Source organism: Somniosus microcephalus, chromosome 3, assembly GCF_052327205.1.
Source record: "Somniosus microcephalus isolate GS21.2 chromosome 3, FLI_Smic_1.0, whole genome shotgun sequence".
Taxonomy (NCBI): domain Eukaryota; kingdom Metazoa; phylum Chordata; class Chondrichthyes; order Squaliformes; family Somniosidae; genus Somniosus; species Somniosus microcephalus.
Genome location: NC_140989.1, coordinates 283,984,900 through 284,012,674, shown reverse-complemented (window position 1 = coordinate 284,012,674; position 27,775 = coordinate 283,984,900). Strand labels below are relative to the sequence as shown.

The 27,775-nt window shown below is 46.4% G+C and overlaps 1 protein-coding gene across 8 annotated transcripts in view; it reads left to right on the top strand.

Moving 5' to 3' along the window:
- Window positions 1–27,775, top strand: part of dock7 (dedicator of cytokinesis 7) — a 210,576-nt gene that overhangs the window by 91,666 nt on the left and 91,135 nt on the right. For all 8 annotated transcript variants that reach the window (XR_015077663.1, XM_085982670.1, XM_085982673.1 and 5 more), the window contains exons 16-21: window positions 6,129–6,199; window positions 10,795–10,933; window positions 11,910–12,011; window positions 18,336–18,422; window positions 23,260–23,491; window positions 26,986–27,150. Coding sequence is in view for 7 of the 8 variants with exons in the window: in XM_085982670.1 (XP_085838796.1) it covers window positions 6,129–6,199; window positions 10,795–10,933; window positions 11,910–12,011; window positions 18,336–18,422; window positions 23,260–23,491; window positions 26,986–27,150 (796 nt within the window). In the remaining variant the exon portion in view is untranslated. The remainder of the gene's footprint in view (window positions 1–6,128; window positions 6,200–10,794; window positions 10,934–11,909; window positions 12,012–18,335; window positions 18,423–23,259; window positions 23,492–26,985; window positions 27,151–27,775) is intronic.

Genomic DNA, 27,775 nt, shown 5'->3' with positions numbered 1-27,775 from the left:
AATCTTTTTCTCTTCACATATCTATAAAAGCTTTTACAGTCAGTTTTTATGTTCCCTGCAAGCTTACTCTCATATTCTATTTTCCCTTTCTTAATTAATCCCTTTGTCCTCCTTTGTTGAATCCTAAACTGCTCCAAATCCTCTGGTTTACTGCTTTTTCTGGCCAATTTATATGTCCTCTCCTTGGATCTTATGCTATCCCTAATTTCCCTCGTTAGCCACGGTTGAGTCACCTTTTTTGTTTATTTTTATGCCAAACTGGGATGAACAAATTCTGTAGTTCATCCATGCGGTCTTTGAATGTTTGCCATTGCCTATCCACCGTTAACCCTTTGAGTGACATTCCCCAATCAATCCTACCCAACTCACGCCTCAGATCATCGTAGTTTCCTTTATTTAAATTCAGGACCCTAGTCTCTGAGTCAACTACTTCATTCTCCATCTTAATGAAGAATTCAATCATATTATGATCGCTCTGACCCAAGGGGCCTCGTACAACAAGATTGCTAATTAATCCTTTCTCGTTACATAATACCCAGTCTAAGATGGCCTGATCTCTGGTTGGTTCCTCGACATATTGGTCCAGGAAACCATCCCGTAAACACTCCAGGAATTCCTCCTCCACAGTATTGTTACTAATTTGGTTAGCCCAATCTATATGTAGATTAAAGTCACCCATGATGACTGCTGTGCCCTTATTGCACGCTTCTCTAATTTCCCTTTTAATGCCATCCCCAACCTCCGCATTACTGTTTGGAGGTCTATATACCACTCCCACTAACGTTTTCTGCCCCTTGGTATTTCTCAGTTCTACCCATACAGATTCCACGTCATCAGAGCTAATATCCTTCCTTACAATTGTGTTAATCCCTTCTTTAACCAGCAATGCTACCCCACCTCCCTTTCCTTTTTGCCTATCTTTCCTGAATATTGAATACCCCTGGATGTTGAGTTCCCTGCCTTAGCCACCCTGGAGCCATGATTCCGTAATCCCAATCAAATCATATTCGTTTACCTCTATTTGCGCAGCTAATTCATCCACCTTATTACGAATGCTCCTCGCATTAAGACACAAAGCTTTCAGGCTTGTTTTTTTAACGCTCTTAGACCTATTAGAATTATTATTTACTGTGGCCATGTTTGATTTAAACCGTTGATTTCTCTGACTGCCACTTTTATTTTTCTCCTTCCTATCTTTTGCTTTTATCCTTGTTTCCCTTTCCTCTGTCCCCCTGCTCAGGTTCCCAACCCCCTGCCATTTTAGTTTAAACCCTCCCCCAGAGCACTAGCAAACACTCCCCCGCCCTAGGACATCGGTCCCGGCCCTGCCCAGGTGCAAACCGTCCGGTTTGAACTGGTCCCACCTCCCCCAGAACCGGTTCCAATGTCCCAGGAATTTGAATCCCTCCCCCTCGCACCATTCCTCTAGCCACGTATTCATCTGAAATATCCTTCTATTTCTACTCTGGCTAGCACGTGGCACTGGTAGCAATCCTGAGATTACTACCTTTGAGGTCCTATTTTTAAATTTACCTCCTCACTCCCTATATTCAGCTTTTAGGACCTCATCCCGTTTTTTACCTATATCGTTGGTACCTATATGCACCACGACAACTGGCTATTCACCCTCCCCTTCCAAGATGTTCTGCAGCTGCTCTGAGACATCCTTGACCCTTGCACCAGGGAGGCAACACACCATCCTGGAGTCTCGTTTGCGACCGCAGAAACGCCTATCTATTCCCCTTACAATAGAATCCCCTATTACTATAGCTCTACCCCTCTTTTTCCTCCCGTCCTGTGCAGCAGAGCCACCCCTGGTGCCAGGAAGTTGGCTGCTGCTGCCTTCCTCTGATAAGCCATCCCCCCTAACAGTACTCAAAGTGGTGTATCTGTTTGAGAGGGGGATGTCTACAGGGGACCCCTGCACTACCTGCCTGTGCCTAGTACTCTGTCTGTTGGTCACCCTTTCCCTTTCTGCCTGTCCAACCTTTGCCTGCGGTGTGACCAACTGATCAAACGTGATATCCACGACGTCCTCAGCCTTGCGAATGGTCCAGTATGTATCCAATCGCAGCTCCAGCACCGCAATGTGGTCTGCCAGTAGCTGCAGCTGGACACACTTCCTGCACACATAGTTGTCAGGGACACAGGAAGTATCCCTGAGTTCCCACATAGCACAGGAGGAGCATACCACGGCACCGGGCTGTCCTGCCATGACTTACCCTTTAATTAATTGCAATTAAATTTAATCAAATCAATCCCACCAATTACACTACAGTTAAATGGTATATTTAAGGGCCCTGGTTTACAAACAGTCCCCGCTACACTACAGAGACTTTAGAAACTATAAACCACAGAGTTAAAGTTTAAAAAAGAGAGAAATACTCACCAACCAACCACTTACCTGCTTTCTGGTGACGTCACACTTCGATTACTTTTTACTTCTCTCCTTCCCTCTGAGTTCGGAGATTGGAGATTAGTAAGCCCACCTGGTCTCTGGGGCCTCTTTTAAACTCGCCGCTCCGCGATTCCCGCCGCCGCTCGCGCCGCTCTGAGGCCTACCTGGTCTCTGGGGCCTCTTTAAATACTCGCTGCGATTCCTGCCGCCGCTTGCGCCGCTCTGAGGCCTACCTGGCCTCTGAGGCCTCTTTAAATACTCGCTGAGATTCCTGCCGCCGCTTGCGCCGCTCTGAGGCCTACCTGGTCTCTGGGGCCTCTTTAAATACTCGCTGAGATTCCTGCCGCCGCTTGCGCCGCTCTGAGGCCTACCTGGTCTCTGAGGCCTCTTTAAATACTCGCTGAGATTCCTGCCGCTGCTCGCGCCGCTCAAAAAGGAGACCTACGCATGGAGGTACAGGGTATGGCTGAGGTACTAAATGAATACTTTGCATCTGTCTTCACCAAGGAAGAAGATGCTGCCATAGACATAGTGAAGGAGGAGGTAGAGGAGATACTGGATGGGATAAAACTTGATAAAGACGAGGTACTAGAAAGGCTGGCTGTACTTAAAGTAGATAAGTCACCAGGACCGATGGGATGCATCCTAGGACGCTGAAGGAAGTGAAGGAAGAAATCACGGAGGTACTTTCCATAATCTTCCCATCCTCCTTAGAAATGGGGGTGGTGCCAGAGGACTGGAGAATTGCAAATGTTACACCTTTGTTCAAAAAAGGGTGTAAAGATAAACCCAGCAACTATAGGCCAGTCAGTTTAACCTCAGTAGTGGGGAAGCTTTTAGAAACAATAATCAGGGACAAAATTAACAGTCACTTGGAGAAGTGTGGATTAATTAAGGAAAACCAGCACAAATTTGTTAAAGGCAAATCATGTTTAACCAACTTGATCGAGTTTTTTGATGAGGTAACAGAGAGGGTTGATGGGGGCAATGCGGTTGATGTGGTGTACATGGATTTCCAAAAAGCATTCGACAAAGTGCCACATAATAGGCTTGCCAGCAAAGTTGAAGCCCATGGAATAAAATGGGACAGTGGCAGCATGGCTAAGTGACAGGAAACAGAGAGTAGTGGTGAATGGTTGTTTTTCGGACTGGAGGAAGGTATACAGTGGTGTTCCCCAGGGGTTGGTTCTAGGACCATTGCTTTTCTTGATATATATTAATGACTTGGATGTAGGTGTACAGGGCGCAATTTCAAAATTCATTGAAGAGGACATAGACAGGCTGGTGGAATGGGCGGACACGTGGCAGATGAAATTTAGCGCAGAAGAATGCGAAGTGATACATTTTGGTAGAAAGAATGAGGAGAGGAACTATAAACTAAAGGGTACAATCCTAAAGGGGGTGCATGAACCAAGAGAACTTGGGGTATATGTGCACATATCGTTGAAGGTGGCAGAGCAGGTTGAGAAAGCAGTTAAAAAATCTTACGGGATCCTGGGCTTCATGAATAGAGATATAGGGCTTGATTTTCATTGGGCCGTTGAGGCGGAATGGAGGCGTGTGGGGGGCTAAAATCGCGAAATCGGGGGGGCACGAACCCATCCCGCCCCCAACCTGCCTCCATGCCAGTTTCAAAGGAGGTGGATACCCGACCTGTGCTGGGACCCGCCTCCCTGAGGCGGGAAGGGGATTAGTGCCAATTAACTGCCTGTTAACAGGTAGTTAACAGGCAGTTTTTAGCCTAATCTCTATTTTTATCCCTGAAGTGTGGGATTCCCGACGGCTCCAAACCACACCAAGTTAGCGAGGCGGACCGTCGGGCTGAAGGGCTTGGAGGGTTCGAGATGTCCGGTGTTCAGGTGAGTGATGTGTGCATGAGTGCAGAGGTAAGTGTGTTTGGTGTGTGTAAAGTGTTTAAATAAGTTTTACTTACCTTTACAGCCTTCCTTCCTTCAGGTCTCGGGAGTCCCTCATCTCACCGGCACAGAAAGCAGAATGGCCGCGAGCTGTTAGAAGTTGCAGCATTCAGCTTTCTGTTCTGGAGAGATCTCTAAATCAGCCTGAGAGGAAGGAATTAACTTAGTGTACAGATTGTCAGTGTTTGACAGCTTCAAAGAGCTGTCAAACGCTGATATTTCATCTGTCAAAAGGTCTTGACAGATGAAATGTCAATCTGTGATGTCACCTGTTGCCGGGTGGCCCTTAATTGGCCTGCTGAGCCCGCTGGGCGGGCTCAACAAGATCAATCAAGTGAAAATCGCGTGGGTTGGCCACAGCTCGATGGAGGCAGGACTAGAACCCCAAAAGTTGTAGTCACGCCTCCAGTATCAAAATGCAGCCCATAGAGTACAAAAGCGTGGAAATTATGATGAACCTGTATAAAACACTGGTTCAGCCTCAACTGGAGTATTGTGTCCAATTCTGGGCACCCCACTTTAGGAAGGATGTAAAGGCCTTCGAGAGGGTGCAGAAAAGATTTACGAGAATGATTCCAGGGGACGAGGGACTTCAATTACATGGATAGACTGGAGAAGCTGGGGTTGTTCTCCTTAGAGCAGAGACGATTGAGAGGAGATTTGATAGAGGTTTACATTACACAGGATTGCATAGGATATACAGCACAGAAATAGGCCATTCAGCCCAACCAGTCCATGCCGGCATTTATGCTCCACTCGAGCCTCCTCCTGTCTTTCTTCATCTAAATCTATCAGCATAACCCTCTATTCCCTTCTCCCTCATATACTTGGCAAGCCTCCCCTTAAATGCATCTATACTTTTCACTTCAACCTCTCACTGTAACACTCCGACACACCGAAAACCCCTCGCTGTAATACACCCGAACTGCACTATGTGTAAAATCATGAGGGGTCTGGACAGAGTAGATAGAGAGAAATTGTTCCCATTGGCAGAGGGGTTGAGAACCAGAGGACACAGATTTAAGATGATTGGCAAAAGAACCAAAGACGACGTAAGAAAAAACATTTTTACGCAGTGAGTGGTTATGATCTGGAATGCACTGCCTGAAAGGGTGGTGGAGGCAGGCTCAGTCACAGCTTTCAAAAGGGAATTGGAGAAGTACCTGAAAGAAAAGAAATTGCAGGTTTATGAGGAAAGGGCGGTGAAGGTGCTCTTGCAGAGAGTCGGCACGGGCTTGACGGGCCGAATGGCCTTCTTCCGTGCTGTAACCATTCTATGATTCTATGAAGGGAGATCATTAGTGCAACTTGACATTCTGCCAGTCCATGATGCAGGGTGATGATACTTTAATGTACTCCATCATCTAATAAGAGGAGAAAAACTTTCATTTATATAGCACCTTTGACAAACACAGGACGTCCCAAACCGGTTCACTGCCAACGAGGCACTTTTGAAGTGTATTAACTATTGTAATATAGGGAAACATGGCAGCCAGGTCCCACAGTGAGATAAATGAATAGATAATCTGTTTTAGTGACATTGGTTGAAGAATAAATGTTAGCCAAGACACCGAGAAAACGCCCCTGCTGTTCTGCAGATAGTGCTATGGGATCTTTTACGTCCATCTCAGTCCAGCGCTCTTTGAGCACTGCACTGAAGTGTCTGCCTAGATAACGTACTTGTCTCTGGAGTTGGGCTTGAACTCACGACCTTCTGACTCAGGCGAGAGGCTACCACTGAGTCAAGGCTAACACTTAAATAATAAATCTTCATTGAACTGTTTACAAGCAACTGATTTTATTATCCTTTTTAGGTCATCTTTGGAAAGTCAAGTTGTGCAGAGTTTACAAAAGAATCATATACTGCAGTAATATACCACAACAGGTAAGAAAATGTCAAGAAATGTTTTTGCCTTAGTTGCACTAAAGATTACAGTGCACCAGGGCACAGTGCCGGCATTATAGCAATGTATATGGAAAAATATTTCAGTTTAGAATTACATAGATGGATGATGGAAATTGAAGATAGAAATTAGGCATTCATTTACAGTAATTAAAAATGTAGCAAAAGGAATGGGTTCATTAACTAAAATTAGCTTTTTCCCTTGGCCACAGATTTTCTCTTCACCTTCTCCTATCCATGCTCTCTCACACCAAATTCAGTGCCACTTGTAAGTTAAATGAGTGTCACATTTCAGGAGTTCTGGCTATGCTGCCACAGGAGGATCTTGGTGTCATTTATGTTAAAAATGCTACTATTAAGCTAAATGTAGCTCTCAAGGGGTTAGATTCACAGAACTGCAGAGCTGAGAATTGTAGATAGGATTCAGATGAAGTATCCGAACCAGAGTACTTCAGACAATGAAAATTAGTTTAGAGATTCCAGTGAACATTTTTCTTAATTATTCATTGTCAGGGTGTGGGTGTCACTGGCAAGGCTGGCATTCATTGTTAAACTGTTCGGGTAGATGTAAAAGATCACATGGCACTATTTGAAGAGGAATGCGGGATTTTTCCTCTCAGTTGACACCATTGCGGTTTGTAGGTCCTAGTTGGCTGGTGTGTTTGGCTACAAAACAATAGTGACTGCACTTCAGAATAATTCATTGGCTGTGAAGTACTTTGAGATATCTTGAGGATGTCAAAGGCATTTTAAGAATGCAAGTTTGTTCTTTCTTAGGTGCTGATGTTTTTCTTCATGTTTGCCCAGCATGAGGTATCTGCTGAGAATATACTCTTGGGAGAGGGGGTAGTCAGTTTGGTTGACAGGCCTAAATCGAGAAGGAGTTGCAGGCTCCACCCTTCCACTTCCTGTGAATAATCAGAGCACATAGAAGATAAGTGACACACAGACAGTCAGTGAGGCTTTAACCAGGAGACTGTGAGGTGCGAGCCTGAGTCTTGAGCTGAAAGCTAAAATGCAGGAGATCAAATTTTGCAGTTAGAGGTTTTCTAGAAGGAAATGTAATATCAAAAACAAATAAGTCAGCCCGCAAAATGGACAGGACGCATGGTTTATTATTTTTTCTCATTTTTCAAAGAGAGAATTGAGGTGGAGTAAAGGAAGTGGTATTTGCTTTGACTGTTACTCTGTATGTTCACATAAAGCAGTTTAATGATTCACATCGGGGCTCGTCTCACTAAAATGTTACTGAAAGACTAGAGAAGTGCAAATGAGGGCTCATGTGAAAGATACAAGATCTGGTTCAGATTGCATATTACTACACCCCTGGGTACAGTATTCTATAATTAGACATTGGGCAGTACAGGCACACTCCTGAATATAAGACACTCAGACAGCTCACAGGAGTCCCAACGTATCTGAGAGAGTATCTAAGATACACCCAATATTTGTAACAGCCTCCTTAGGACAGTCTTAATCCAGTTGCTAATGGATGTAGATGAGCAGAGAACTGCCCACAATTCAACACAAATTCAAACTCTTATTCAAGAGGCCACAAGGATGACTGGCGTGGGAAATGAAAATGTCCACTGCTGCACTGGGAATACCTTTTTGACCTTGACGTTGATACATTTTAGGGCAATGTAGAGGGAGCTTTATTATGCTTCAAAACTGTGCTATACCGAACCTGCACTATACCAGAGTACAGTAGGAATATAGCGTTGATTTAAAATGCCCGCTTCTCATAAACACGTAGCAGCACTGTCAGCGATGTAATTTCCCGACACTTAAAGTTACAAATGATTTTTTCCGCAAGGATTGTGGGACAAGATTTTAAAATATGATTTTTTTGTTGTTGAATTTCTATGCTCTTCAAGGTGAGGAGTCTCAGTGCTAGGAATGGAACACTTCCCAATTTTTCACCCAGGGTCTGTGCCAAGCACGAGTTAGATGTCTACTTTCCATGGGGGAAATATTTGAGACCTTTCTGTTTGCTCAGCAATCACTGGGTTCAATGCTGTGAGCTCTCTGACCTGTTAAAGTTGTCTAGGGCTATTGTTATGCCATTTAAGATATTTAAGACTCCTCGCAAAATATGATGGAACACCTGTAGGGAAATGATTACAACTTTACATAGTGTCTGCCAAAATCTAAAAGTGTTACATTAAAACAAATTCATTTGATTCTTCAAAAAAAAGCTAGCTCTTGTACCTAAATAACACCACGGTACAGTACTATGATTTGATGTTCCTGTTGGGGATCTCAGTGCAGGAGGCAGTAGAAGTATTCTAACTGGTCTTGACACCCCTGGTCAATGGTGGGTCGAAAAAAATCAGCCAAGGTTGCTGCTCCTGATTACTATCCAGTTGCTCGAAAGTGCAATTGTTTGGATGTTGGACAAGGACAAGATTGGGCTTGGTTGTGACATCCTCCAAGGTTGAATTGCCTGGTGAAACTTATTATCTGGGCTCACAGATGAAGATCATTGGGTGAGGTACTGTAAGTCATAGGTTATACCATACCCTAGCACCGGTCAGCATCTTGAAGCTAGGAGAAGCAGGGGTAAAATATAATCATGAAACCTTGTCACAAAAAGAAACTCTTTTGTCTTTGGACTGAAATAATTCTTAAACTGTTTGATAGCAAAATATTTATTTTAAGTACTAGTTATTGGTTAACCATGACTGTGAAATTGCTGACTCTTGAAGTGACTCGCTGTAGATTTCGTCACTTGTGATACAGTGCAGCAGTAAGTAAGAGTTCAGTGTAACTGTGATCAATGACATGCCATACTTTGAGTTCACAATATGTTGCAATCACTTGCCTTTTCTTTCTAATTAAGGTAGATGCCTGTTTCATTCAACTTGGATTTCAAGGTTTTTGATGACTGTAATATCTACACAGAATGCTTATACACTGACTGCTAGTTTCTTTTTTAAAAGAAGAGGATCAATTTCTGAATGTATGCTTCAACGTGGAGCCTCATCTGCTGGGAGTACATATTGAGAAACTATGGGCATGATCCCACAATTCTCCATCCATTAATGGATAGAAAATCATGGAGAGTATGCTTGCAATTTCTTAATATGCGACCCTTGCAAACAAGGTTCCACGCCAGCTGTATTTGGAAAATCAGCCCTTAGAAGTAATAGCTATACTTCATTAAGATATTACAGAATTGGATTGCTTTGTGAAAATCGTACTCCATACCTTTTGCTCAAGAACAGTAAAGAAAAGGTTACATAAACCATTAAATACTTCTGGTAGCTACCACATTATTTTTCCAGTTCTCCCTCCCTTTCTCTCCTGAAGGCTTTAACTTGCAGTAGTGTCCCATGGCTCCAAGAGCCTTCCAATAGCTTCCCCAAATGGGTATTGTTGATGTGCAGCCTTCACTGTGAGTTGTGGGAGATGTCACAGCCAAAAAAAGGACTTGCATTTATATAGCACCTTTCACGACTACCGGATGTCCCAAAGTGCTTTACAGCCAGTGACGTACTTTTTGACGTGTAGTCACTGTTGAAATGTAGGAAACGCAGCAGCCAATTTGCGCACAGCAAGCTCCCACAAACAGCAATGTGATAATGACCAGATAATCTGTTTTAGTGATGTTGATTGAGGGATAAATATTGGGTAGGACACCGGGGATAACACCCCTGCTCTTCTTCGAAATAGTGCCAAAGGATCTTTTACGTCCACCTGAGAGAGCAGACGAGGCCTTGGTTTAATATCTCATCCGAAAGACGGCACCTCTGACAGCGCAGCACTTCCTCAGTACTGCACTGGAGTGTCAGCCTAGATTTTTGTGCTCAAGTCCCTGGAGTGGGACCTGAACCCACAACCTTCTGACTCAGAGGCGAGGGTGCTCCCAACTGAGCCAACACTAAAGTCCAATCTCGTTTTCACTCTACATACAGGAAACTTTGTGTTATCCGGAGGCTAAATGTCCGGCAAGCTCGAGCCACCGGCAAAAATCAGGAGCCGTTTTTTTTCTTTTCGTTGCTTTTTTCTCAACAGTCAGGCTCTGCAAGGTCTGTAGCTAAGCAACAGCTTCAGCTAGAGACGCTACAGAGACGCTTGCTGACTGTTTAGAAGCTGTTAAGCAACAGGGTTTGTTGATTCACACGGAGCTGAAAATCTCCGTATGCTTCAACATTAGCGCTGGAGTGTCCGGCAGTTTTGAGGGACCGGCAACAGCTCGGTCCCGTCGGTGCCGGATAGCACAAAGTTTCCTGTATATACATATGCACTTTCCAGCATGGGTTACTGGATAGCAATTGGGGGTGGGTGACTTTTCCCCTGCTTAGCCCAGGGGTGCTTAATTCAATTATAGGGACCAATTGGGATCAACTAACTTAGCATAAACTGGGAAGAAAATTTGGAGCCTTCTGGTATTTACGCCTCAGTACCACATGAGGCAATGGGGATTAACTAAGCCAATGAGGGAACCATCCTGAGTGTTCTGAGACTCTTTAGACATTGTTGTTGTTGGATAATACAGCTCTAATCTATTGCACATGGGACTGGGTGTAAAAGCAAGTAATGTTTTGTGTGAAATGCATATTTTCTTTTGATAGATCACCTGACTTTCATGAAGAAATAAAAGTCAAACTTCCTGCTTATCTGACTGATCACCACCATCTGCTGTTCACCTTCTATCATGTCAGCTGCCAGCAGAAGCAGAACACGCCCTTGGAAACCCCAGTCGGATACACGGTACCAGACAATTTTCTGATTTTAATAAATACGCTGTCTTAGTATAGCAATGGTGATCATGTTATATTCAAAAATTGAATTTTAAAACATGAAAACTTTTCCTGTTTTTATTTCTTCTCCCCACATCCACTTCTCTCTTCTCCTAAAGGCACTGACTCACACACTCTTCAGTACCTTATCTAAGTGTGCATGAGCTCGATGAGTGAGTGTGAGTAGGCTATTTGATTGCCAAGAAGTGGTGTGTGGCCATTACCTACTTGTACAGAGTGCCCATACATACATGCACTTTCCAGCATGTGTCACTGGATAGCAATCAGGAGTATGAACACTTTCCTCTTTCTAGATTGGGGGTGCTGAGACCCCATATAATGCACCCATTGCTGCTGCCTTGGTTGAGTTCGGGGTGGGGAAGGGAAAGAAAACTGGGATCTTTTTGATCTGTAGGCTGTGTGGTGCAGAGCTTTTAGCCACTAAACCATTGGGGAGGTGTTTAAATGTGTTTTAACTATTTTTGTTTCTATTGGACTGAACATGTTCATTTTGTTTGCCATTCTGTAAAGTAATAAAATAGCACAAAAATAGGTACGATGTTTGTTGCTATTAAGAAGCTCTTCTGGGTGTGGCATGGCTCGCCATGCTGAAGCAATGGAAGGATGTGATGTGGGGTTTTGCACCCATTATTTCCCTGTGCCACTGAATTTCTTAACCTCAGCCATTTCACTGTGGGGAGCCTCAGTGACACTCCTGCATTTGTCTTTGTAACAATCTCAGAGCAGCGTCTTTAGATTTGGGAAGGCACTGGAGCAGGTCAACCCCTCTCTCCTTTACTCAAGCAGTCCAAGGGCAATCCAGTTCATGCAAATAACTTAAAATTCGCCCCCCCCTCCCTCATTAAAAAAAGGTAATAATTCTGTCTGGGTACAACAGTGTGGTTTTAGATTGACAGTATTTTCACTCCTTATTCCTTTCATTACAGTGGATCCCAATGCTGCAGAATGGGCGCTTGAAAACTGGTCAGTTCTGCCTTCCTGTATCACTTGAGAAGCCGCCACAATCTTATTCTGTTTTATCCCCAGAAGTAAGTTACTGAAAATAATTCAGAGTTTGGATTATCTTCTCTCTGCGTTACATTTGCACACATTTATTGCTTGATGAGCAAGGGATGTTGCGACGGGGTGATGCCGTACTTCAGCAGATTGTCCTTTTCACCTCTGGCAACTGGGTTTGAACTCCACGCCTTCTGCTGGTTGTAACGATGCTGTGTGGAAGTAGGAATACATCTCTTTAAAAGATACCAATTGTGTCAGTACAGGAATGATACAGAAAAGTTTATAAGGGTGACGCATTAAAAAAAATTAAACCCACTTTGATGACCATTTCTGCTCTATGAATGGACAATTGGAGGCATGACGTTAGTGATGTATTTAAAAAAAGTACTGATCAGTTGATGATGACTCTGCTTCAACCTGACGGGAGTTCTTTTGAAAAGAGGTTTCTGGATGTGTGAAATTCAGATAGTTGGCCAATTACAATTGCAACTCTGTCCACAAAATATTCTAATAGTCTGTCTTTTTCAGGTTAGATGTCAAAATAAAGAAAGTTATGCTCTTTAGGTCATATGATAACACCAGTAACCAATCCACTGCTCCTTAGACAATCATGTTGAGAGCAAATAAAGCAGATAACAAGGACAAGTGCTTAGTGTATGAGGGGCTATGGCGCAGACTGGAGTTTTATATTCAGCATGGAGTGTGTACCAAGCTGGATGTTGTGGTTCAGTGCACTTGTCAACACTGGCCCATGCAGTACATGGCCTGATGCATGCAATAAGGGTCAGCACGTCTTCAACATCTGGTGAAGGCTTTAAATGTGCAAAACGTAATACTTCATTCTAGACCGGTGATGCATAGTTCCATAGTGCCATCAGAAGTTTCTGGAAGTTTCAGGAGAATCTAGAACTAGGGGTCACTGTTTAAAAATAAGGGGTCGCCCATTTAAGACAGAGATGAGGAGAATTTTTTTTCTCACAGAGGGTCGTGAGTCTTTGGAACTCTCTTCCTCAGAGGGCGGTGGAAGCAGAGTCTTTGAATATTTTTAAGACAGAGGTAGATAGATTCTTGGTAAGCAAGCGGGTGAAAAGTTATCGGGGGTAGGCGAGAATGTGGAGTAATCAGATCAGCCATGATCTTATTGAAAGCTCGAAGGGCCGAGTGGCCTACTCCTGCTCCTAATTCGTATGTTTCTCCAGTTCAATTTTAAGGGCTTCAAGTTATCAATTCAGCCGCTCCTGAGCACCCAGGCTTTTCACAAAGTGCTTGTGTGTGGTTGCAGTACATCTCAGGATGCAATATTTCCATGTATATCAGTACCTAGACGAGTTGCACATCAGAGCCTATGCCTCAAGTCTGCCAGCAAAGCTGTGTGACAGATGCTCAGTATGGTCCAAGTGCTTGAATTCTTAGTTATTTATGAGAATTATAGTTGCAACACAGAGAGAGGCCAATATAATTAGGGGCATTGTTTTGGACAGCCCAACAGATTTTTTATTTTTGCTTTTAGACTACATAACTCCTTTAGAGGAAGATATTTGGTGCCACCAACATTTTAGGTTTGATAGCTGTAGCCATTTTTGTAGTTCCCAATGCTGAATTTATATGCAGCCACTTTAGCTGAGCCTGCTCAGCCAGCAGTAAACTGTAGAGTAACAAACTTAATATTAAACTGCAAGCTACATACTCTTTCCCACTCCCTGTACCCCTTCTCTGGTAAGTTCTCTCTTTTCCATAACAGGCTTCCCATTTATAATTGTTAACTTTCTAATTGAAGCCCAAGTTTGTCCGAGACATGGATACTGCATTTACCGAATGAGCCACCGAATTGGCCTAGAAATTCAGTTGTTAGCGCCAGCCGCTAGCGCCTTAAGAGGGCGAGAAGTGGGGTGCGAAGCGACTAGCGCCCGGGCGCAGCGCGATCTGCGCCTCTCGCGAACTTGAGTCAAGAATTAGCGGCAGCGCAAAACCACAGCACCCACTCAGCTGCGCGCGCAGATCCTGATGTCATTTCATGGTGTAACGCCCTTGGTGCGCCCCGGACCGGAACGTCAGTGGCGTCCCCTTCTTTGCGCCTGGCGCTCCCAGCGACTGGTTGAGTGGAACGGTTCCCAGTCGCTGGGGGGGGCGCTATTTAAAGGGGACTCTTCCTGCATTCTTTGTGGCAACCATTTTGTTCCACTCCTGTGTGAGAGAGAGAGATTTGGAGAGAGACAAAGGGAGAGAGCTTTCTGCATTGAGTCAGCGCTCGCACAGGTACTTCTGGCTTCAGGCCAGAGCTTTGCAGTTGGATTTATTTCTCAGTGCCATAGCCTTGAGTGGCCACATATAATGGGGACTGCAATGGATGGAAACGTTGGGTTTCTGCATTGCATTGAAAGGGCTCAGAGACACCGAGCGAGAGTGCCAATCATGGCCAGACGGAGAAGGGCCAACAGGCGTCGGCACAGGAGGCCTTACCCTCCCAGGGTATACCGACAGCACTTCTCCTACCTTAACATGTCTGAGGAGCAGTGCATTCGGAGGCTTTGATTCAGAAGGGAGGTGGGCACTGAGATCTGCCACCTGCTTCAGAGAGATCTGCAGCCTCAGCTGAGGAGCAGGACGTCTCTGTCGGCGGCGGTGAAGGTGACAGTGGCTCTCAACTCCTATGCCACCGGCTCCTTCCAGTCCGCTACTGGGGACATTGCCAATATCTCCTAGTTCGCGGTGCATTGCTGCATCCGCCAGGTCATGAATGCCCTCTTCAGGAGGAGACGTCAGTACATTTCCTTCCCCATGACCCTGGACAAGCAGCAAGAGCATGCAATGGGATTTGCAAGAATAGCGGGCTTCCCCATGGTCCAGGGCGCCATTGACTGCACGCATGTGGCTTTGCGGGTGCCTCTAGAGAATGCTGAGGATTACCGCAACCGGAAGGGCTACTATTCGCTGAACGTGCAGTTGGTTTGTGACCACAAGCAGTTCATACTAGCTGTGAATGCCCGCTTTCCAGGCAGCAGCCACGACGCCTTCATCCTGTGCCAGACTTCTGTGGCAGACATTTTCGAAGCCCCGGCTCACCCAGGAGGCTGGCTTCTCGGGGACAAGGGCTATCCTTTGTGCACCTGGCTGATGACCCCACTCCGTGCGCCCACCACCCCTGCTGAAGAACGATACAATGACAGCCATCAAGCGATCAGGAACATCATTGAGCACACAATCGGCGTGCTGAAGCAACGGTTCTGCTGTCTGGACCATTCCGGGGGAGCTCTACAGTACTCGCCTGAGCGAGTCTCCCATTTCGTTGTAGTGTGCTGCATGCTGCACAACCTGGCTATCCTCAGGACTCAGCCACTGCCAGCAGACATTGGAGGACCACCAGAGGAGGAGGAGGAGGAGGAGGAGCACCAAGACGGGAGGGAAGCACAAAGTGCAAGGTCCGTCCGTCAGCGGCTTACTGCAAGTCGGTTCTAGGCCCCTTCTCAGGGAATGGCTTGTGCCATTGAAAGAACATGAATGGAGCCGCTCCGCAAACCCTGAGGCGGTCAAGGCAACAAATAGTTCAAAGTGCAAACATGGACAATCTGAATAAAGACAATTTTTTATTTAACAAACTCTGTGCCCTTCCCGCATGACAAACACATACAGAGAAACCCCCCAAAAAACAGTCAGACACATAACTGGCTCTCACAACCTGGAGAAAATGAACACAACAGTGAAACAAAAATGACCATGATCCTCGGCCTTCATAAAAAACAAACACAACATCCTCGGCCTTCATAAAAAAGTAACACAACATCCTCGGCCTTCATAAAAAAGTAGCACAACATTCTTGGCCTTCATAAAAAAGTAACACAACATTCTCGGCCTACATAAAAAACTCAACATTTTGCCACACCTCCTACTTTTTGGTCTGCGAGGGTGATCCGCCTCGCTTGCGCGATTGCCCCCTTCCCGCCCTGCAGCTCCTCCTCAATGGGACCCCAGTGGATGCAGCAAGGCTGGGGGAAGGCTGCTGAGGGTCAGATAGTGAGTCGGCAGATGCCCTTGGGGGACGGCCTGGACCAGCTCTGGGCCTGGAGGGCCCGGCTGCTGACTGCTCCAACTCTGCTTGGGCGGCAGCAGTCTGTCTTACGGGTGGTGGCAGCTGCAGTGGAGGAGTGACAGTGTTGGCAGCAGGAATGCTGCCAACCTGACAGAGCACAGGCACTCCCTGGTCGGCCGAGACACTGGCACTCGCACGGGCCAGCACTGAAGCATGCGCAGCAATCTGCTGAAGCACAGGCTGCTGCGGCGCGGCGAGGGCCCGGCGATTCCTGGCCGATCCGGCGAGGGTGGCAGCATTTAGTGCCCGTGTGACCCTGATCTGTGTCTGCATCAGACCAGCCAGTAAATGCATGGCACGACTAAGCACTTGGCTGGAAGCCGCATGTGATGCAGCGACGTCCTGCTGACTCCTGGCCTGTGATGCAGCGACGTCCTGCTGACTCCTGGCCTGTGATGCAGCGACCTCCTGCTGACTCCTGGCCTGTGATGCAGCGACCTCCTGCTGACTCCTGGCCTGTGATGCAGCGACCTCCTGCTGACTCCTGGCCTGTGATGCAGCGACCTCCTGCAGACTCCTGGCCGGTGCTGCCCCGAAGTCCTGCAGACTCCTGGCCTGTGCTGCCCCGAATTCCTGCACACTCCTGGCCTGTGCTGCCCCGAATTCCTGCACACTCTTTGCCAGTGACTCTATGCAGTCAGGCATCCTTGCCACTGCAGCCATGAGCTCAATGTGCCTGCGCTCAGCCTGGGCGCCCATTTTACCAAGGAGCCGCACCTCCTCTGCGCTCACTGTAGCAGGACTGGAGGCCGAACTCACCCTCCGGGGAGAAGGCCGCCGAGCTTCCCTTCCCCTCCTGCGTTGCTGCTGCCCGCTGGGCCCCGGAGCTTCACTGTCATCAGACCCTTCCCCCCTGCTCCCCTCTTCCTCGCCCTCCTCCTCGCCTTCTGATTCACTCACAGTGCCAGCTTGAGGGCCCACCTCCTCACCTGGCGATTCAGCATCTGAAAGCAGGGAGGCACAAGAGTTGCTTTAGAGTGAGGACAGGGCGGCAGCGAGGGAGGCATGAGTGCTGCAATGCACTGCATTGGTTCGAGAGTGGCAAAGGATGCTGCTGTGAGGCACAAGTGGAAAGAGAGAGGTCAAAAAGGTGATGACCTTACCATTGCTGTCCAGAACGGGGTCGGCATCTCCAGTGGCAACTGGGCCAATCAGCCGGCCTCCCATAATCCGCTCCACTCGCTGCTCCAAGTCGCTGAGGTCTTTAAGTTCAGGACGGCCTCCCCCGGTCCGTAGCTGCTGCCTGCGATTGTGGGCCAGCTTGCCCTGCAAGAGAAAGGACGGGCTCTGAGTACAGTGTCGAGCCCTGATCTTGCCTGCACTGCCTCCCATGGTGGAATAGCCCTGACAGTGTCAAGCCCTGATCTTGCTTGCATTGCCTCCCATGGTGGAATAGCCCTGACAGTGTCAAGCCCTCATCTTGCCTGCACTGCCTCCCATGGTGGAATAGCCCTGACGGTGTCAAGCCCTGATCTTGCCTGCACTGCCTCCCATGGTGGAATAGCCCTGACAGTGTGTAAAGTGGTGAATGTGCATGTGATTTTCATGAGAGTCCCATAGGTCTTGGATGAGGGCTGGGCATTGGGGCTTTCAGGACCCTTTGGCCAGAAAGTGAGGTGTACATGCAGGGATGAAGAAGATACTGGAAAGGGTACTCACCCTGACAACCCGAGTGAGGTCGTTGAACTTCTTTCTGCATTGCGTGGGTGTCCTGGGGACCATGCTGCTGGAGGTCACTCTGTTTACCACCTCCCTCCAAGCCTGTATTCACTGGGCAGCGGCCTCCCGCCACTGTCAGGGAATAGGGTAGGTCGCCGGCGCTCCACTGCGCCAACCAGTAGCTTCAGGGCACCCTCACTAAAGCGCTGCACTCGCTCCCTGGCCTTCTCCATGGTCGTGGGCGTTGAGTTGTTGAAGCAGGTCTGTCGAGGCCTAGATTCAGGGCTGCAGTGTGCAGGGCGTGGCAGCAAAACAAATTGACCCTCCCCTTTAAGAGCTGACCGACGCCAGCAATCTATAACTCGCCGCACCTGCGCTGCGCCCGCCCTCGCTGGTAGCGCCTCGGCTCGCCGGCTTAGTGCCTTATGATAGTCGTGCACCGCCTGCTTTAACCTCTTGGGGCGATGCAACTCAATTTCGGCAAAGGTGGCGCTAAGTTGCGCCCGGCGCTAAATTTAGTAAACGCCCGGCTGTAGCGCCCCAAACATGGCGATACTGAATTTCTAGGCCATTATCTTTTAATCTACAAGATTTGTTACTGTTGCAGGTACCATTGCCTGGAATGAAGTGGGTGGATAACCACAAGGGAGTGTTCAATGTGGAGGTGGTTGCTGTGTCCTCCATTCACACCCAGGTGAGAACAGAGCTGGGTCTAATTTACACATTCATTATAAAATCAGTCTGTTTCTTTTTCTATACTGAGCTCTGAGGGTTGAGTTTTGCTTGACTGCTTCAAGTTTGGTCTCATGTACTGTTTCTCCCTAAATAGAGCAGTGACATTAAATGTGATACATTCAAAAAATTTATTAATTGAATTTTGATGGTTTTATTATCCATTCTTAGACTTAGACGTGGGGAGGTACAGTGAAGGAGGGAGGCGGAGGAGAGGCAATTTTAATATATTTTAGAGAAATTTTTGACCCAGGTTCCTGAATTGCCTATGGGTCTCTGGGTTTTTGCCTCTCCCAGGACATGGAGGTACAGGAACGAGTCCAGAAAGAAATGGGATGAGTGCATGTGGGCCTGATGGGCTTATCTGTTCCTGAGATATAACAAAATTATTAAAATATATGGAATTGGGAACAGACTAAACAGGCTAAAAACAATTAAAGATAATGGGGAAGGGCCTGTGTGGGCTCACATGCACAATAAATTACAAATATGCGCAGAGGGGTCTAAGAATGGGCAAGGTAGTAAGAGAATTTTAAAATATGTATATTATAAATAGGGGCACAGAGTACAAGAGTAAAGAAGTAATGATGAATTTATACAACGCGCTGGTTAGGCCACAGAGTGCTGTGTGCAGTTTTGGCTGCCCCATTATGAAAAAGACCAGAAATCTATCGAGAACATACAGCATTGTTTCACCAGGATGACGCCAGGGATGGGAAACTATAGTTTTTTTTTATTATTCAATTTTGGGCTATGTGTGTCACTGGCAGGTTCGGCATTTATTGCCCATCCCTAGTTGCCCTTGAGAGGTGGTGGTGGGCCTTCTTCTTGAACTGGTGTAGTCCATGTGGTGAAGGTTCTCCAACAGTAATGTCAGGTAGTGAGTTCCAGGATTTTGACCCAGCTACAATGAAGGTACGGCGATATATGTCCAAGTCAAGATAGTTTCTGACGTGGAGGGAAACTTGGAGGTGATGGTGTTTCCATGCACCTGTTGCGCTTGACCTTTTAGGTAGTGGCAGTCGCGGGTATGGGAGGCACTGCTGAAGAAGCCTTGGCAATCTGCTGCAGTGCATCCTGTAGACGGTATGCACTGCAGCCACGGTACGCCAGTGATGGAGAGAGTGAATGGTTAATGGGATGCCAGTCAAGTGGACTGCTTTATCCTCGATGGTGCCAAGCTTGTTGAGTGTTGTTGCAGCTGCACTCATTCAGGCAAGTGGAGAGTGACATGAATCAACTGAGCGGCCTGCGGGTGGCGCTGTCCAGGGAGAGTATAACTACTCGGGCACGGGCCCAGCTTGCGCAGGACATTCTTAACAGGAACTAGTGAAGGACACAACTAGACCACCATGTTGTAAAACAGTTGATTAAAGCTTTGTTTAATGCTTAGACCAAGTGCCTAGTAGTTTTCTTACGTCAGAGAGTATTTCATTACACTCCTGACTTGTGCCTTGTAGGCGGTGGAGATGGTTTGGGGAGCCAGGGGGTGAGCCATTTGCCACAAAATACCCAACCTCTGGCCTGCTCTAGTAGCTGGTCCAGTTGAGCTTCAGGTCAATTGTGACGCCCCAGGACGTTGATGGTGGGGGGATTTGGTAATACCATTGAATGTCAAGGGGTGGTGGCTAGGCTCTCTCTTGTTGGAGATGGTCATTGCCTGCCACTTGTGTGGCACGAATGTTACTACCATTTATCAGCCCAAACCTGGATGTTGTCCAGGTCTTGCTGCATGCGGGCATGGACTGCTTCATTATCTGAGGAGTTGCGACTGGAACTGAACACTGTGCAAACATCAGCAAACAATCCCACTTCTGACGTTAAGATGGACGGAAGGTAATTGATGAAGCAGATGAAGATGTTTGGGCCTAGCACACGGCCCTGAGGAACTCCTGTAATGATGTCTGGGGCCGAGATGATTGGCCTCCAACAACCACAGCCATCTTCTTTTGTTCTAAGTATGACGCCGCCCATTGGACAATTTTCCTCCCCGATACCCATTGACTTCAGTTTTACTCGGATTCCTTGGTGCTAATTTCGGCCAAATGCTGCCTTGATGTCAAGGGCAGTCACCTCACCTCACCTCTAGAATTCAGCTCTTGTGTCCATGTTTGAACCAAGGCTGCAATGAAGTCTGGAGCCATGTGGTCCTGACTGAACCCAAACTGAGCATCGGTGAGCAGGTTATCGGTGAGTAAATGCTGCTTGATAGCACCGATGGTAACTCTATCCATCACTTTGATGATGATCAAGAATAGTCTGATGGGGCATTAATTTGTCAGGTTCCATTTAAAGTCATAGAGTCATATACAGCACAGAAAGAGGCCCTTCGGCCCATCGTGTCTGTGCCAGCCATCAAGCCCTATCTATTCTAATCCCATTTTCCAGCACTTGGTCCGTAGCCTTGTATGCCATGGCATTTCAAGTGCTCATCTAAATGCTTCTTGAATGTTGTGAGGGTTCCTGCCTCTACCACCCTTTCAGGCAGTGAGTTCCAGATTCCAACCACCCTCTGGGTGAAAAAGTTTTTCCTCAAATCCCCTCTAAACCTCCTGCCCCTTACCTTGAAACTATGCTCCCTGGTTATTGACCCCTCTACTGAGGGGAAAAGTTCCTTTCTATCTACCCTATCTATGTCCCTCATAATTTTGTACACCTCAATCAGGTCCCCCCTCAGCCTTCTCTGCTCTAAGGAAAACAACCCCAGCCTGTCCAGCCTCTCTTCATAGCTGAAGTGCTCCAGCCCAGGTAACATCCTGATGAATCTCCTCTGCACCCTCTCCAATGCAATCACACCCCTCCTATAATGTGGTGACCAGAACTGCACACAGTATTCCAGCTGTGGCCTAACTAGTGTTTTGTACAGCTCCATCATAACCTCCCTGCTCTTGCCTTCATTAGCCGAGGCATAGAATATAAGTGTCCCATATGCCATTTTAACCACCTTATCTACCTGTCCTGCTGCCTTCAGGGATCTACAGGAAACTCTTTGGTATCCAGCACCGACGGGACTGCCGTGTTGCCGGTTGATCAAAAATTCCGGATGACGGAGAGGGTTATCTACCGAGGCTATTTTTAACAAAGAAAAATAAAAAAATCAAGAAATGTGCAGTATACAGTAATTGGGTATTCACCTACAGACTGTTGTGTTAAATGGATGGTGGAAGATGCTTGATTAAGTACAGTACTGCCAGTTGAGGGTAATGCAATGCAATGACTACCAGCAGCATGGGAGACACACAGTACCCCTGTAAAATGGCGGATCAGAAGAGACTACCGGCAGCGCGGGAAAGTCAGACTCCTGTTACAGGGGTATTGAGGTGTTCCGACTTCCGACAGCGCCAAGAAGCCGAGTAGTGGCAGTTTGGAGAACTACCCCCACTGACTAACTCGGCCACCGTGGGAGACTCAGACTCGGACTTGGCAACATTGTCGGTTATTGAGGTGTTATTTTCGGAGTGAGAATTTTGCCGGTTAATAGAGAATTCCGGATATTTAGGTGCCGTTTAAACGAGAATTTCCTGTGCTTACATGCACACCAAGGTCCCTCTGATCCTCTGTCCTTCCTAGGGTCCTACCATTCATTGTGTATTCCCTTGCCTTGTTAGTCCTCCCAAAATGCATCACCTCACACTTTTCAGGGTTAAATTCCATTTGCCCCTGTTCTGCCCATCTAACCAACCCGTCTATATTGTCCCATAGCCTGAGGCTTCCCTCCTCGCTATTTACCACTCCACCAATTTTCGTGTCATCTGCGAACTTACTGATCATACCTCCTACATTCATATCTAAATCATCAATGTACACTACAAACAGCAAAGGACCCAGCACCGATCTCTGCGGTACACAACTGGATTCAGGCTTCCAGTCACACAAACAACCTTCGACCATCACCCTCTGCCTCCTGCCACTAAGCCAATTTTGGATCCAATGTGCCAAATTGCCCTGGATCCCATGGGCTCTTACCTTCTTGACCAGTCTCCCATGTGGGACTTTGTCAAAAGCCTTACTGAAGTCCATGTAGACTACATCAACTGCATTACCCTCATCCACACACCTAGTCACCCCCTCGAAAAATTCAATCAAATTGGTTAGACATGATCTCCCCCTGACAAAGTCATGCTGACTATCCTTGATTAATCCTTGCCCCTCCAAGTGGAGACTAATTCTGTCCCTCAGAATTTTTTCCAGTATTTCCCTACCACTGATGTTAGGCTCACTGGCCTGTAATTCCCTGGTTTATCCCTACTACCCTTCTTGAATAATGAACCATTTGTCCTGCTTTTTGTGGGCAGGACATATCTGGGTAATTTTCCATATTCAGCAGAGACTGGAGATACTAGGATTATTTTCACTGACACAGAGAAAGCTAAGGAGAAATCTAATAAAGGTTTTTTTTTAATTATGAAGAGATTTAATGGGGTGAAAGGGAAAAACTATTTCGTCTGGTCGTGGAGTTGGTGACGAGCAGTCATCAACTAAATATTATTAAGAATGTGAGGAGAGAGGCTAGGAGAAATTTCTCAACACAGTGGGTTATTGGAGCAGTGAATGCAAGAGAAATGCATTCCAGTTCCAGCACCAATATCACTTACTGGGATGAGCACACAAATTGACCAAAAATAGTAATATTTAAGACCTTTTAAAATAGAACAGTGCAAGAATTGAGATGGTGATAAATAATATATGACACAAGTTTATAACTCGGCCCTCATACCTTTGTACTTTTGAACTCTGAAAGCAGAGATATGTTAGACATGATTTTTTTTTTAAAGATGTGCATTAAATATTTGACACAGGATCCATACCTCGACAAGTTTTTTGCTCTGGTCCATGCACTGGAGGAGCATGCATTTCCTGTGCGAATTGGAGATCTACGAATTCTGGAGAATGACCTGGAGAATGAGCTGAAGAACAGTATATCGGCCCTGAGCTCGGCTCAGCTAGAGCCTGTGGTTCGATTCCTCCACCAGCTTCTGGATAAACTTGTCTTGTTGGTTGTGAGGCCTCCTGTAATCGCTGGACAGATTGGTACGTCAAATGCGTCATTCCTTATTTTTATTCTAACTCTTTTTTGGGGGGTATCAGCTGATCATGAGATTACCATCTTTAGTTCGACGTGGGCTGCACTTTTACACATTTAATTGAGAATGTTTATTAATGGCTCCCCTGTTGGCAAATGCATTGTGTGGTTTTGATCCCTGGTCTATACTGAGTTAGTTACCTCAGCCGTGTCAGTATTAGGATTGCTACAGTCAGAGTCTGGGCTTGGCAGGGGGCAAAAACAGCCTGAGCTCCTGCTCCTGGCCTCTATACCGTGATCACTGATGGGAGTTGTGCATGTGCAGGTGTGTATATGGATATCAGTGAAATGCCTAGCTAATACATGAGCAATTGTCTCTTGGGTGAGGTTTTGGAGCATGGGTTGTACCCCAGCATGAGTCAATACCTTCAGGAAAAATATCAGAGAGCAAATTGGAAGATGGAAAATTTATCTGGGATTTTAAATAAGATTTTACATTTCTAACAATATTGCACAAAATTTACCTTCCATGTTTAAAGTTTATTTAATGACTGAAGAGTAGCTTATTTGAATTGTCAAATTATATTAACAGTCATCCATACCAAAACAATCACAGTGAGAATGCTGCACACCACTCAGTAAATTAGCTAAATCTCTCTTGTGCCAGGGCCACAAAAGGTAATTCACAGATAATAATAATAATAATAATCAACTTTATTGTCATTGTTAGTGCACAAGTGCAGTACAATGAAATGTAGGCTTGCGGCTCCCGAGAGTGTACATTTAGATTAAGACATTTAAACATTCAACATTCATTTGGCTTGTAATACATTAACATAAACGTAATAAAGTGCATTGGCAGATGTGCAGGCTTTAGAGTTTATTTGTGGAGTTCAGTAGGATGACAGCCCTGGGAAAGAAGCTGTTCCTAAATCTGGTCGTTCGGGTGCGAATGCATCTGTAGCGTCTCCCAGATGGCAGGAGGGCGAACAGACTGTGGCTGGGGTGGGTAGGGTCTTTGATGATGGTCCGTGACCTCCGTAAACAGCGTTTCTGGTATATGTGCTCTATGGTCGGTAGCCGGGTGCCGGTAATGCGTTGGGCAGTTTTGACTACCCGCTGCAGGGCTTTCCGGTCATAGTAGCTACAGCTGCCATACCATACTGTGATACAGTTCGTCAGGATGCTCTCTATTGTGCAGCGGTAAAAGTTAGAGAGGATCAGGGGTGACAGGTTACATCCCTTCAGCCTCCTTAGGAAATATAGGCGCTGCTGGGCCTTCTTCACCAGAGAGGAGGTATTGAGGGACCAGGAGAGGTCTTCCGTGATGTGGACTCCGAGGAACTTAAAGCTGTCCACCCTTTCCACCACAGCCCCATGGATGTGGATGGGGGTGTGACTTCCGCCTTTAGACTTCCTGAAGTCCACAATGATTTCTTTGGTTTTCTTGATGTTGAGGGCCAGGTTGTTATCGGCGCACCACTTCACGAGATGCTGGACCTCCTCCCTGTAGGCTGACTCATCGTTGTTGGTGATCTGGCCTACCACCGTGGTATCATCCACAAACTTGATGATGGTGTTGGAACCATGAACAGCCACACAGTCGTGGGTGAAGAGGGAGTAGAGGAGGGGGCTCAGCACACATCCTTGTGGGGCCCCCGTGTTCAGGGTCGGGGGGGGGGAGGTGTGGTTACCTAATTTGACAGACTGGGGTCTGTTTGTTAGGAAGTCCAGGGTCCAGTTGCAGAGGGAAGTGTTCAGGCCAAGAGTGTGGAGTTTGGTGGCCAGCTTGTTGGGGACGATAGTGTTGAATGCTGAGCTATAGTCTATGAACAGCATTCTGATGTAGGCCTCTTTACCGTCTAAGTGATTCAGTGCAGAGTGTAGAGCAGTTGTGATTGCATCCTCCGTTGATCTGTTTGCACGATAGGCAAACTGGTGTTGGTCAAGAGAGGCGGGAACACTGGCTTTGATGTGAGCCAGGACCAGTCTCTCGAAACACTTCATTATGATGGGTGTGAGTGCGACAGGTCGATAGTCGTTCAGACACGTCACAGCCGTTTGCTTTGGCACAGGAATAATAATACAGCACCTAACATCATTTATTGACGCTTCTAATAACACGATTAATACAACAGTTTGCATTTATATAGTGCCTTTAATGTAGTAAAACGTCCCACGGCGTTTCACAGGAGCAGAATCAGATAAAAATTGACACCAAGCCAAAGAAGGAGATAATTAGGCGGGGTGACTTGAAGTTTGGCCAAAGAGGTAGACTTTGAAGAAGAGTTTTAAAGGAACAGAGACAAGTGGAGAGACGGAGAGGTTTAGGGAGGGAATTCCAGAGCTTACGGCCGAGACGGCTGACGCCACAGACATCAATGGTGTGGCGAAAGGAGTGGGGAATGCGCAAGACGACAGAATTGGAGGAATGCAGAGTTCTCTGAGGGTTTTACAGTTATAGGGAGAGATGCAGCCATGGAGAAATTTGAACACGAGGATGAGAATTTTAAATTTGAGGTGTTGGTGGACCGGGAGTCAATGGAGGTCAGCGAGCACTGGTGATAGGTTTGTGGGACTTGGTGCGGGTTAGGGTGTTAGAACGGATTCTTTTACCCTCAGTCTGGTTCAGTAAACACTGAGTCGAACAACTGGAGAATTCAAACGATTTATTATCCGCGGAGTCTTACTCTGATATATCGACACCGACTCCTGCAAGAGTCTGCGAATCCAACAGAGCAAGCAATCTTTCATACAGTGTGCCACATTATTATACTTGCATTTGAGAAGACATTAACACATCGTACATTCTGAGCCAACCCTGAGCTGTGCACGTATACATTTAATTTGATTTCCTGGCCTGGCAGTTTGAAATAAAGAAGTCACATTTAACTGAATGGGTTACAGTTAAGTAAATATCCTGGTAATGTGCTCATGATCACCTAAACATTATGGTAATGCGTTTGCAATCACGGTAATGTGTTTTCTGATCGCCTATTGTCTGTATAACTTCTGCACTCTGCCTTACACTGTTTCTAACAGCAAGGTGTAACATTGTGGGCGCCAGCCATATTAGCAGCCAAAGATCAGTTTAGCCTTTTTATTTTACTTCTTGCTGCCTTCACAGTTTCTTGTTTCTGTTTCCTTGACCTTGGTATTCTCATTGGTATGGGCATCAGAGTTTTGGATGAGCTCAAGTTTTTGTTGGGTGGAATATAGGAGGCTGGCCAGGAGAGAATTGGAATAGTCGAGTCTGTAGGTAACAAAAGCATAGTTGAGGATTTCAGCAGCAGATGGGCTGAGGCGGGTGCAGATGGGCAATGTTGCGGAGGAGGAAATAGGCGTTCTTTGTGATGAATCATCGTACGCACTACAAAGGGTCTATGTTATAATCCCTGGGTCATGCTATCGTTTAACTAGGCTTTGGGAAGTAACGGTATAGATGCAAGGTCCAATTAGACAAGTGAATTGTAACTTTCTGTACACAAATTCTTTCCTTTAGTGAACATGGGACAGCCATCTTTTGAGGCAATGACATCCATCGTAAACAGACTTCACAAGAATTTAGAAACAAGCCAGGACCAGCATGGCAGAAACAATTTGTTGGCATCTTACATTTACTACGTTTTCCGTCTTCCGAGCACAGAGTCAAACCCCTCGTCACCAGGTGAGAGCAAATTCTGATTAACTTTAGTGTCTGCAACGCACTTGGCAAACGTTAATAGATTTATTTTTCAAACTATAATTATATTAATTGTCTTCCTGGGCTGGTTGTAACATTTTAGCTTGTACTTGCATTGTACATTAATTTATTCTTCGCTAAAATGAAAAATACAAAAGCCTTTGCTAAGGCACCAGCTATGGTGAACAGCTATCTCAGATGATGCCCTGGAATTCCAAATAGGGTAAAAGCCACCTCACGTGACAGCACATCCACTTTGTTAGCTATCACATAGCGGGTTGAGGGCTGTGCTGTTCTGCCACTTTACTACAGACTCCATTTAATGACTTCCATTGGGTTTTCTTTTGTTTGCTTTTTATTTGTCACTTTTTGGCCCCCACACACCTTTGGAAAGACTGGGGCCTAGAAATTGGGTTTTGGCTTAGCCAGGGCTTTAGCGCCGGAAATTAGTGCCGGCGCTAAGTCCCCTGCGCGCGCCAAAAATTCAGTGGCGCCGCGCCCAAACGGCTGCCGGCGCTACTGAAGGGTCTTAGCGCCTGGAAAAGGGCGCTAACTGCCGTTTCGCACCGCAATTCCGGCGCTGCGGCACCCGATGCGGTTAAGGAGGAGC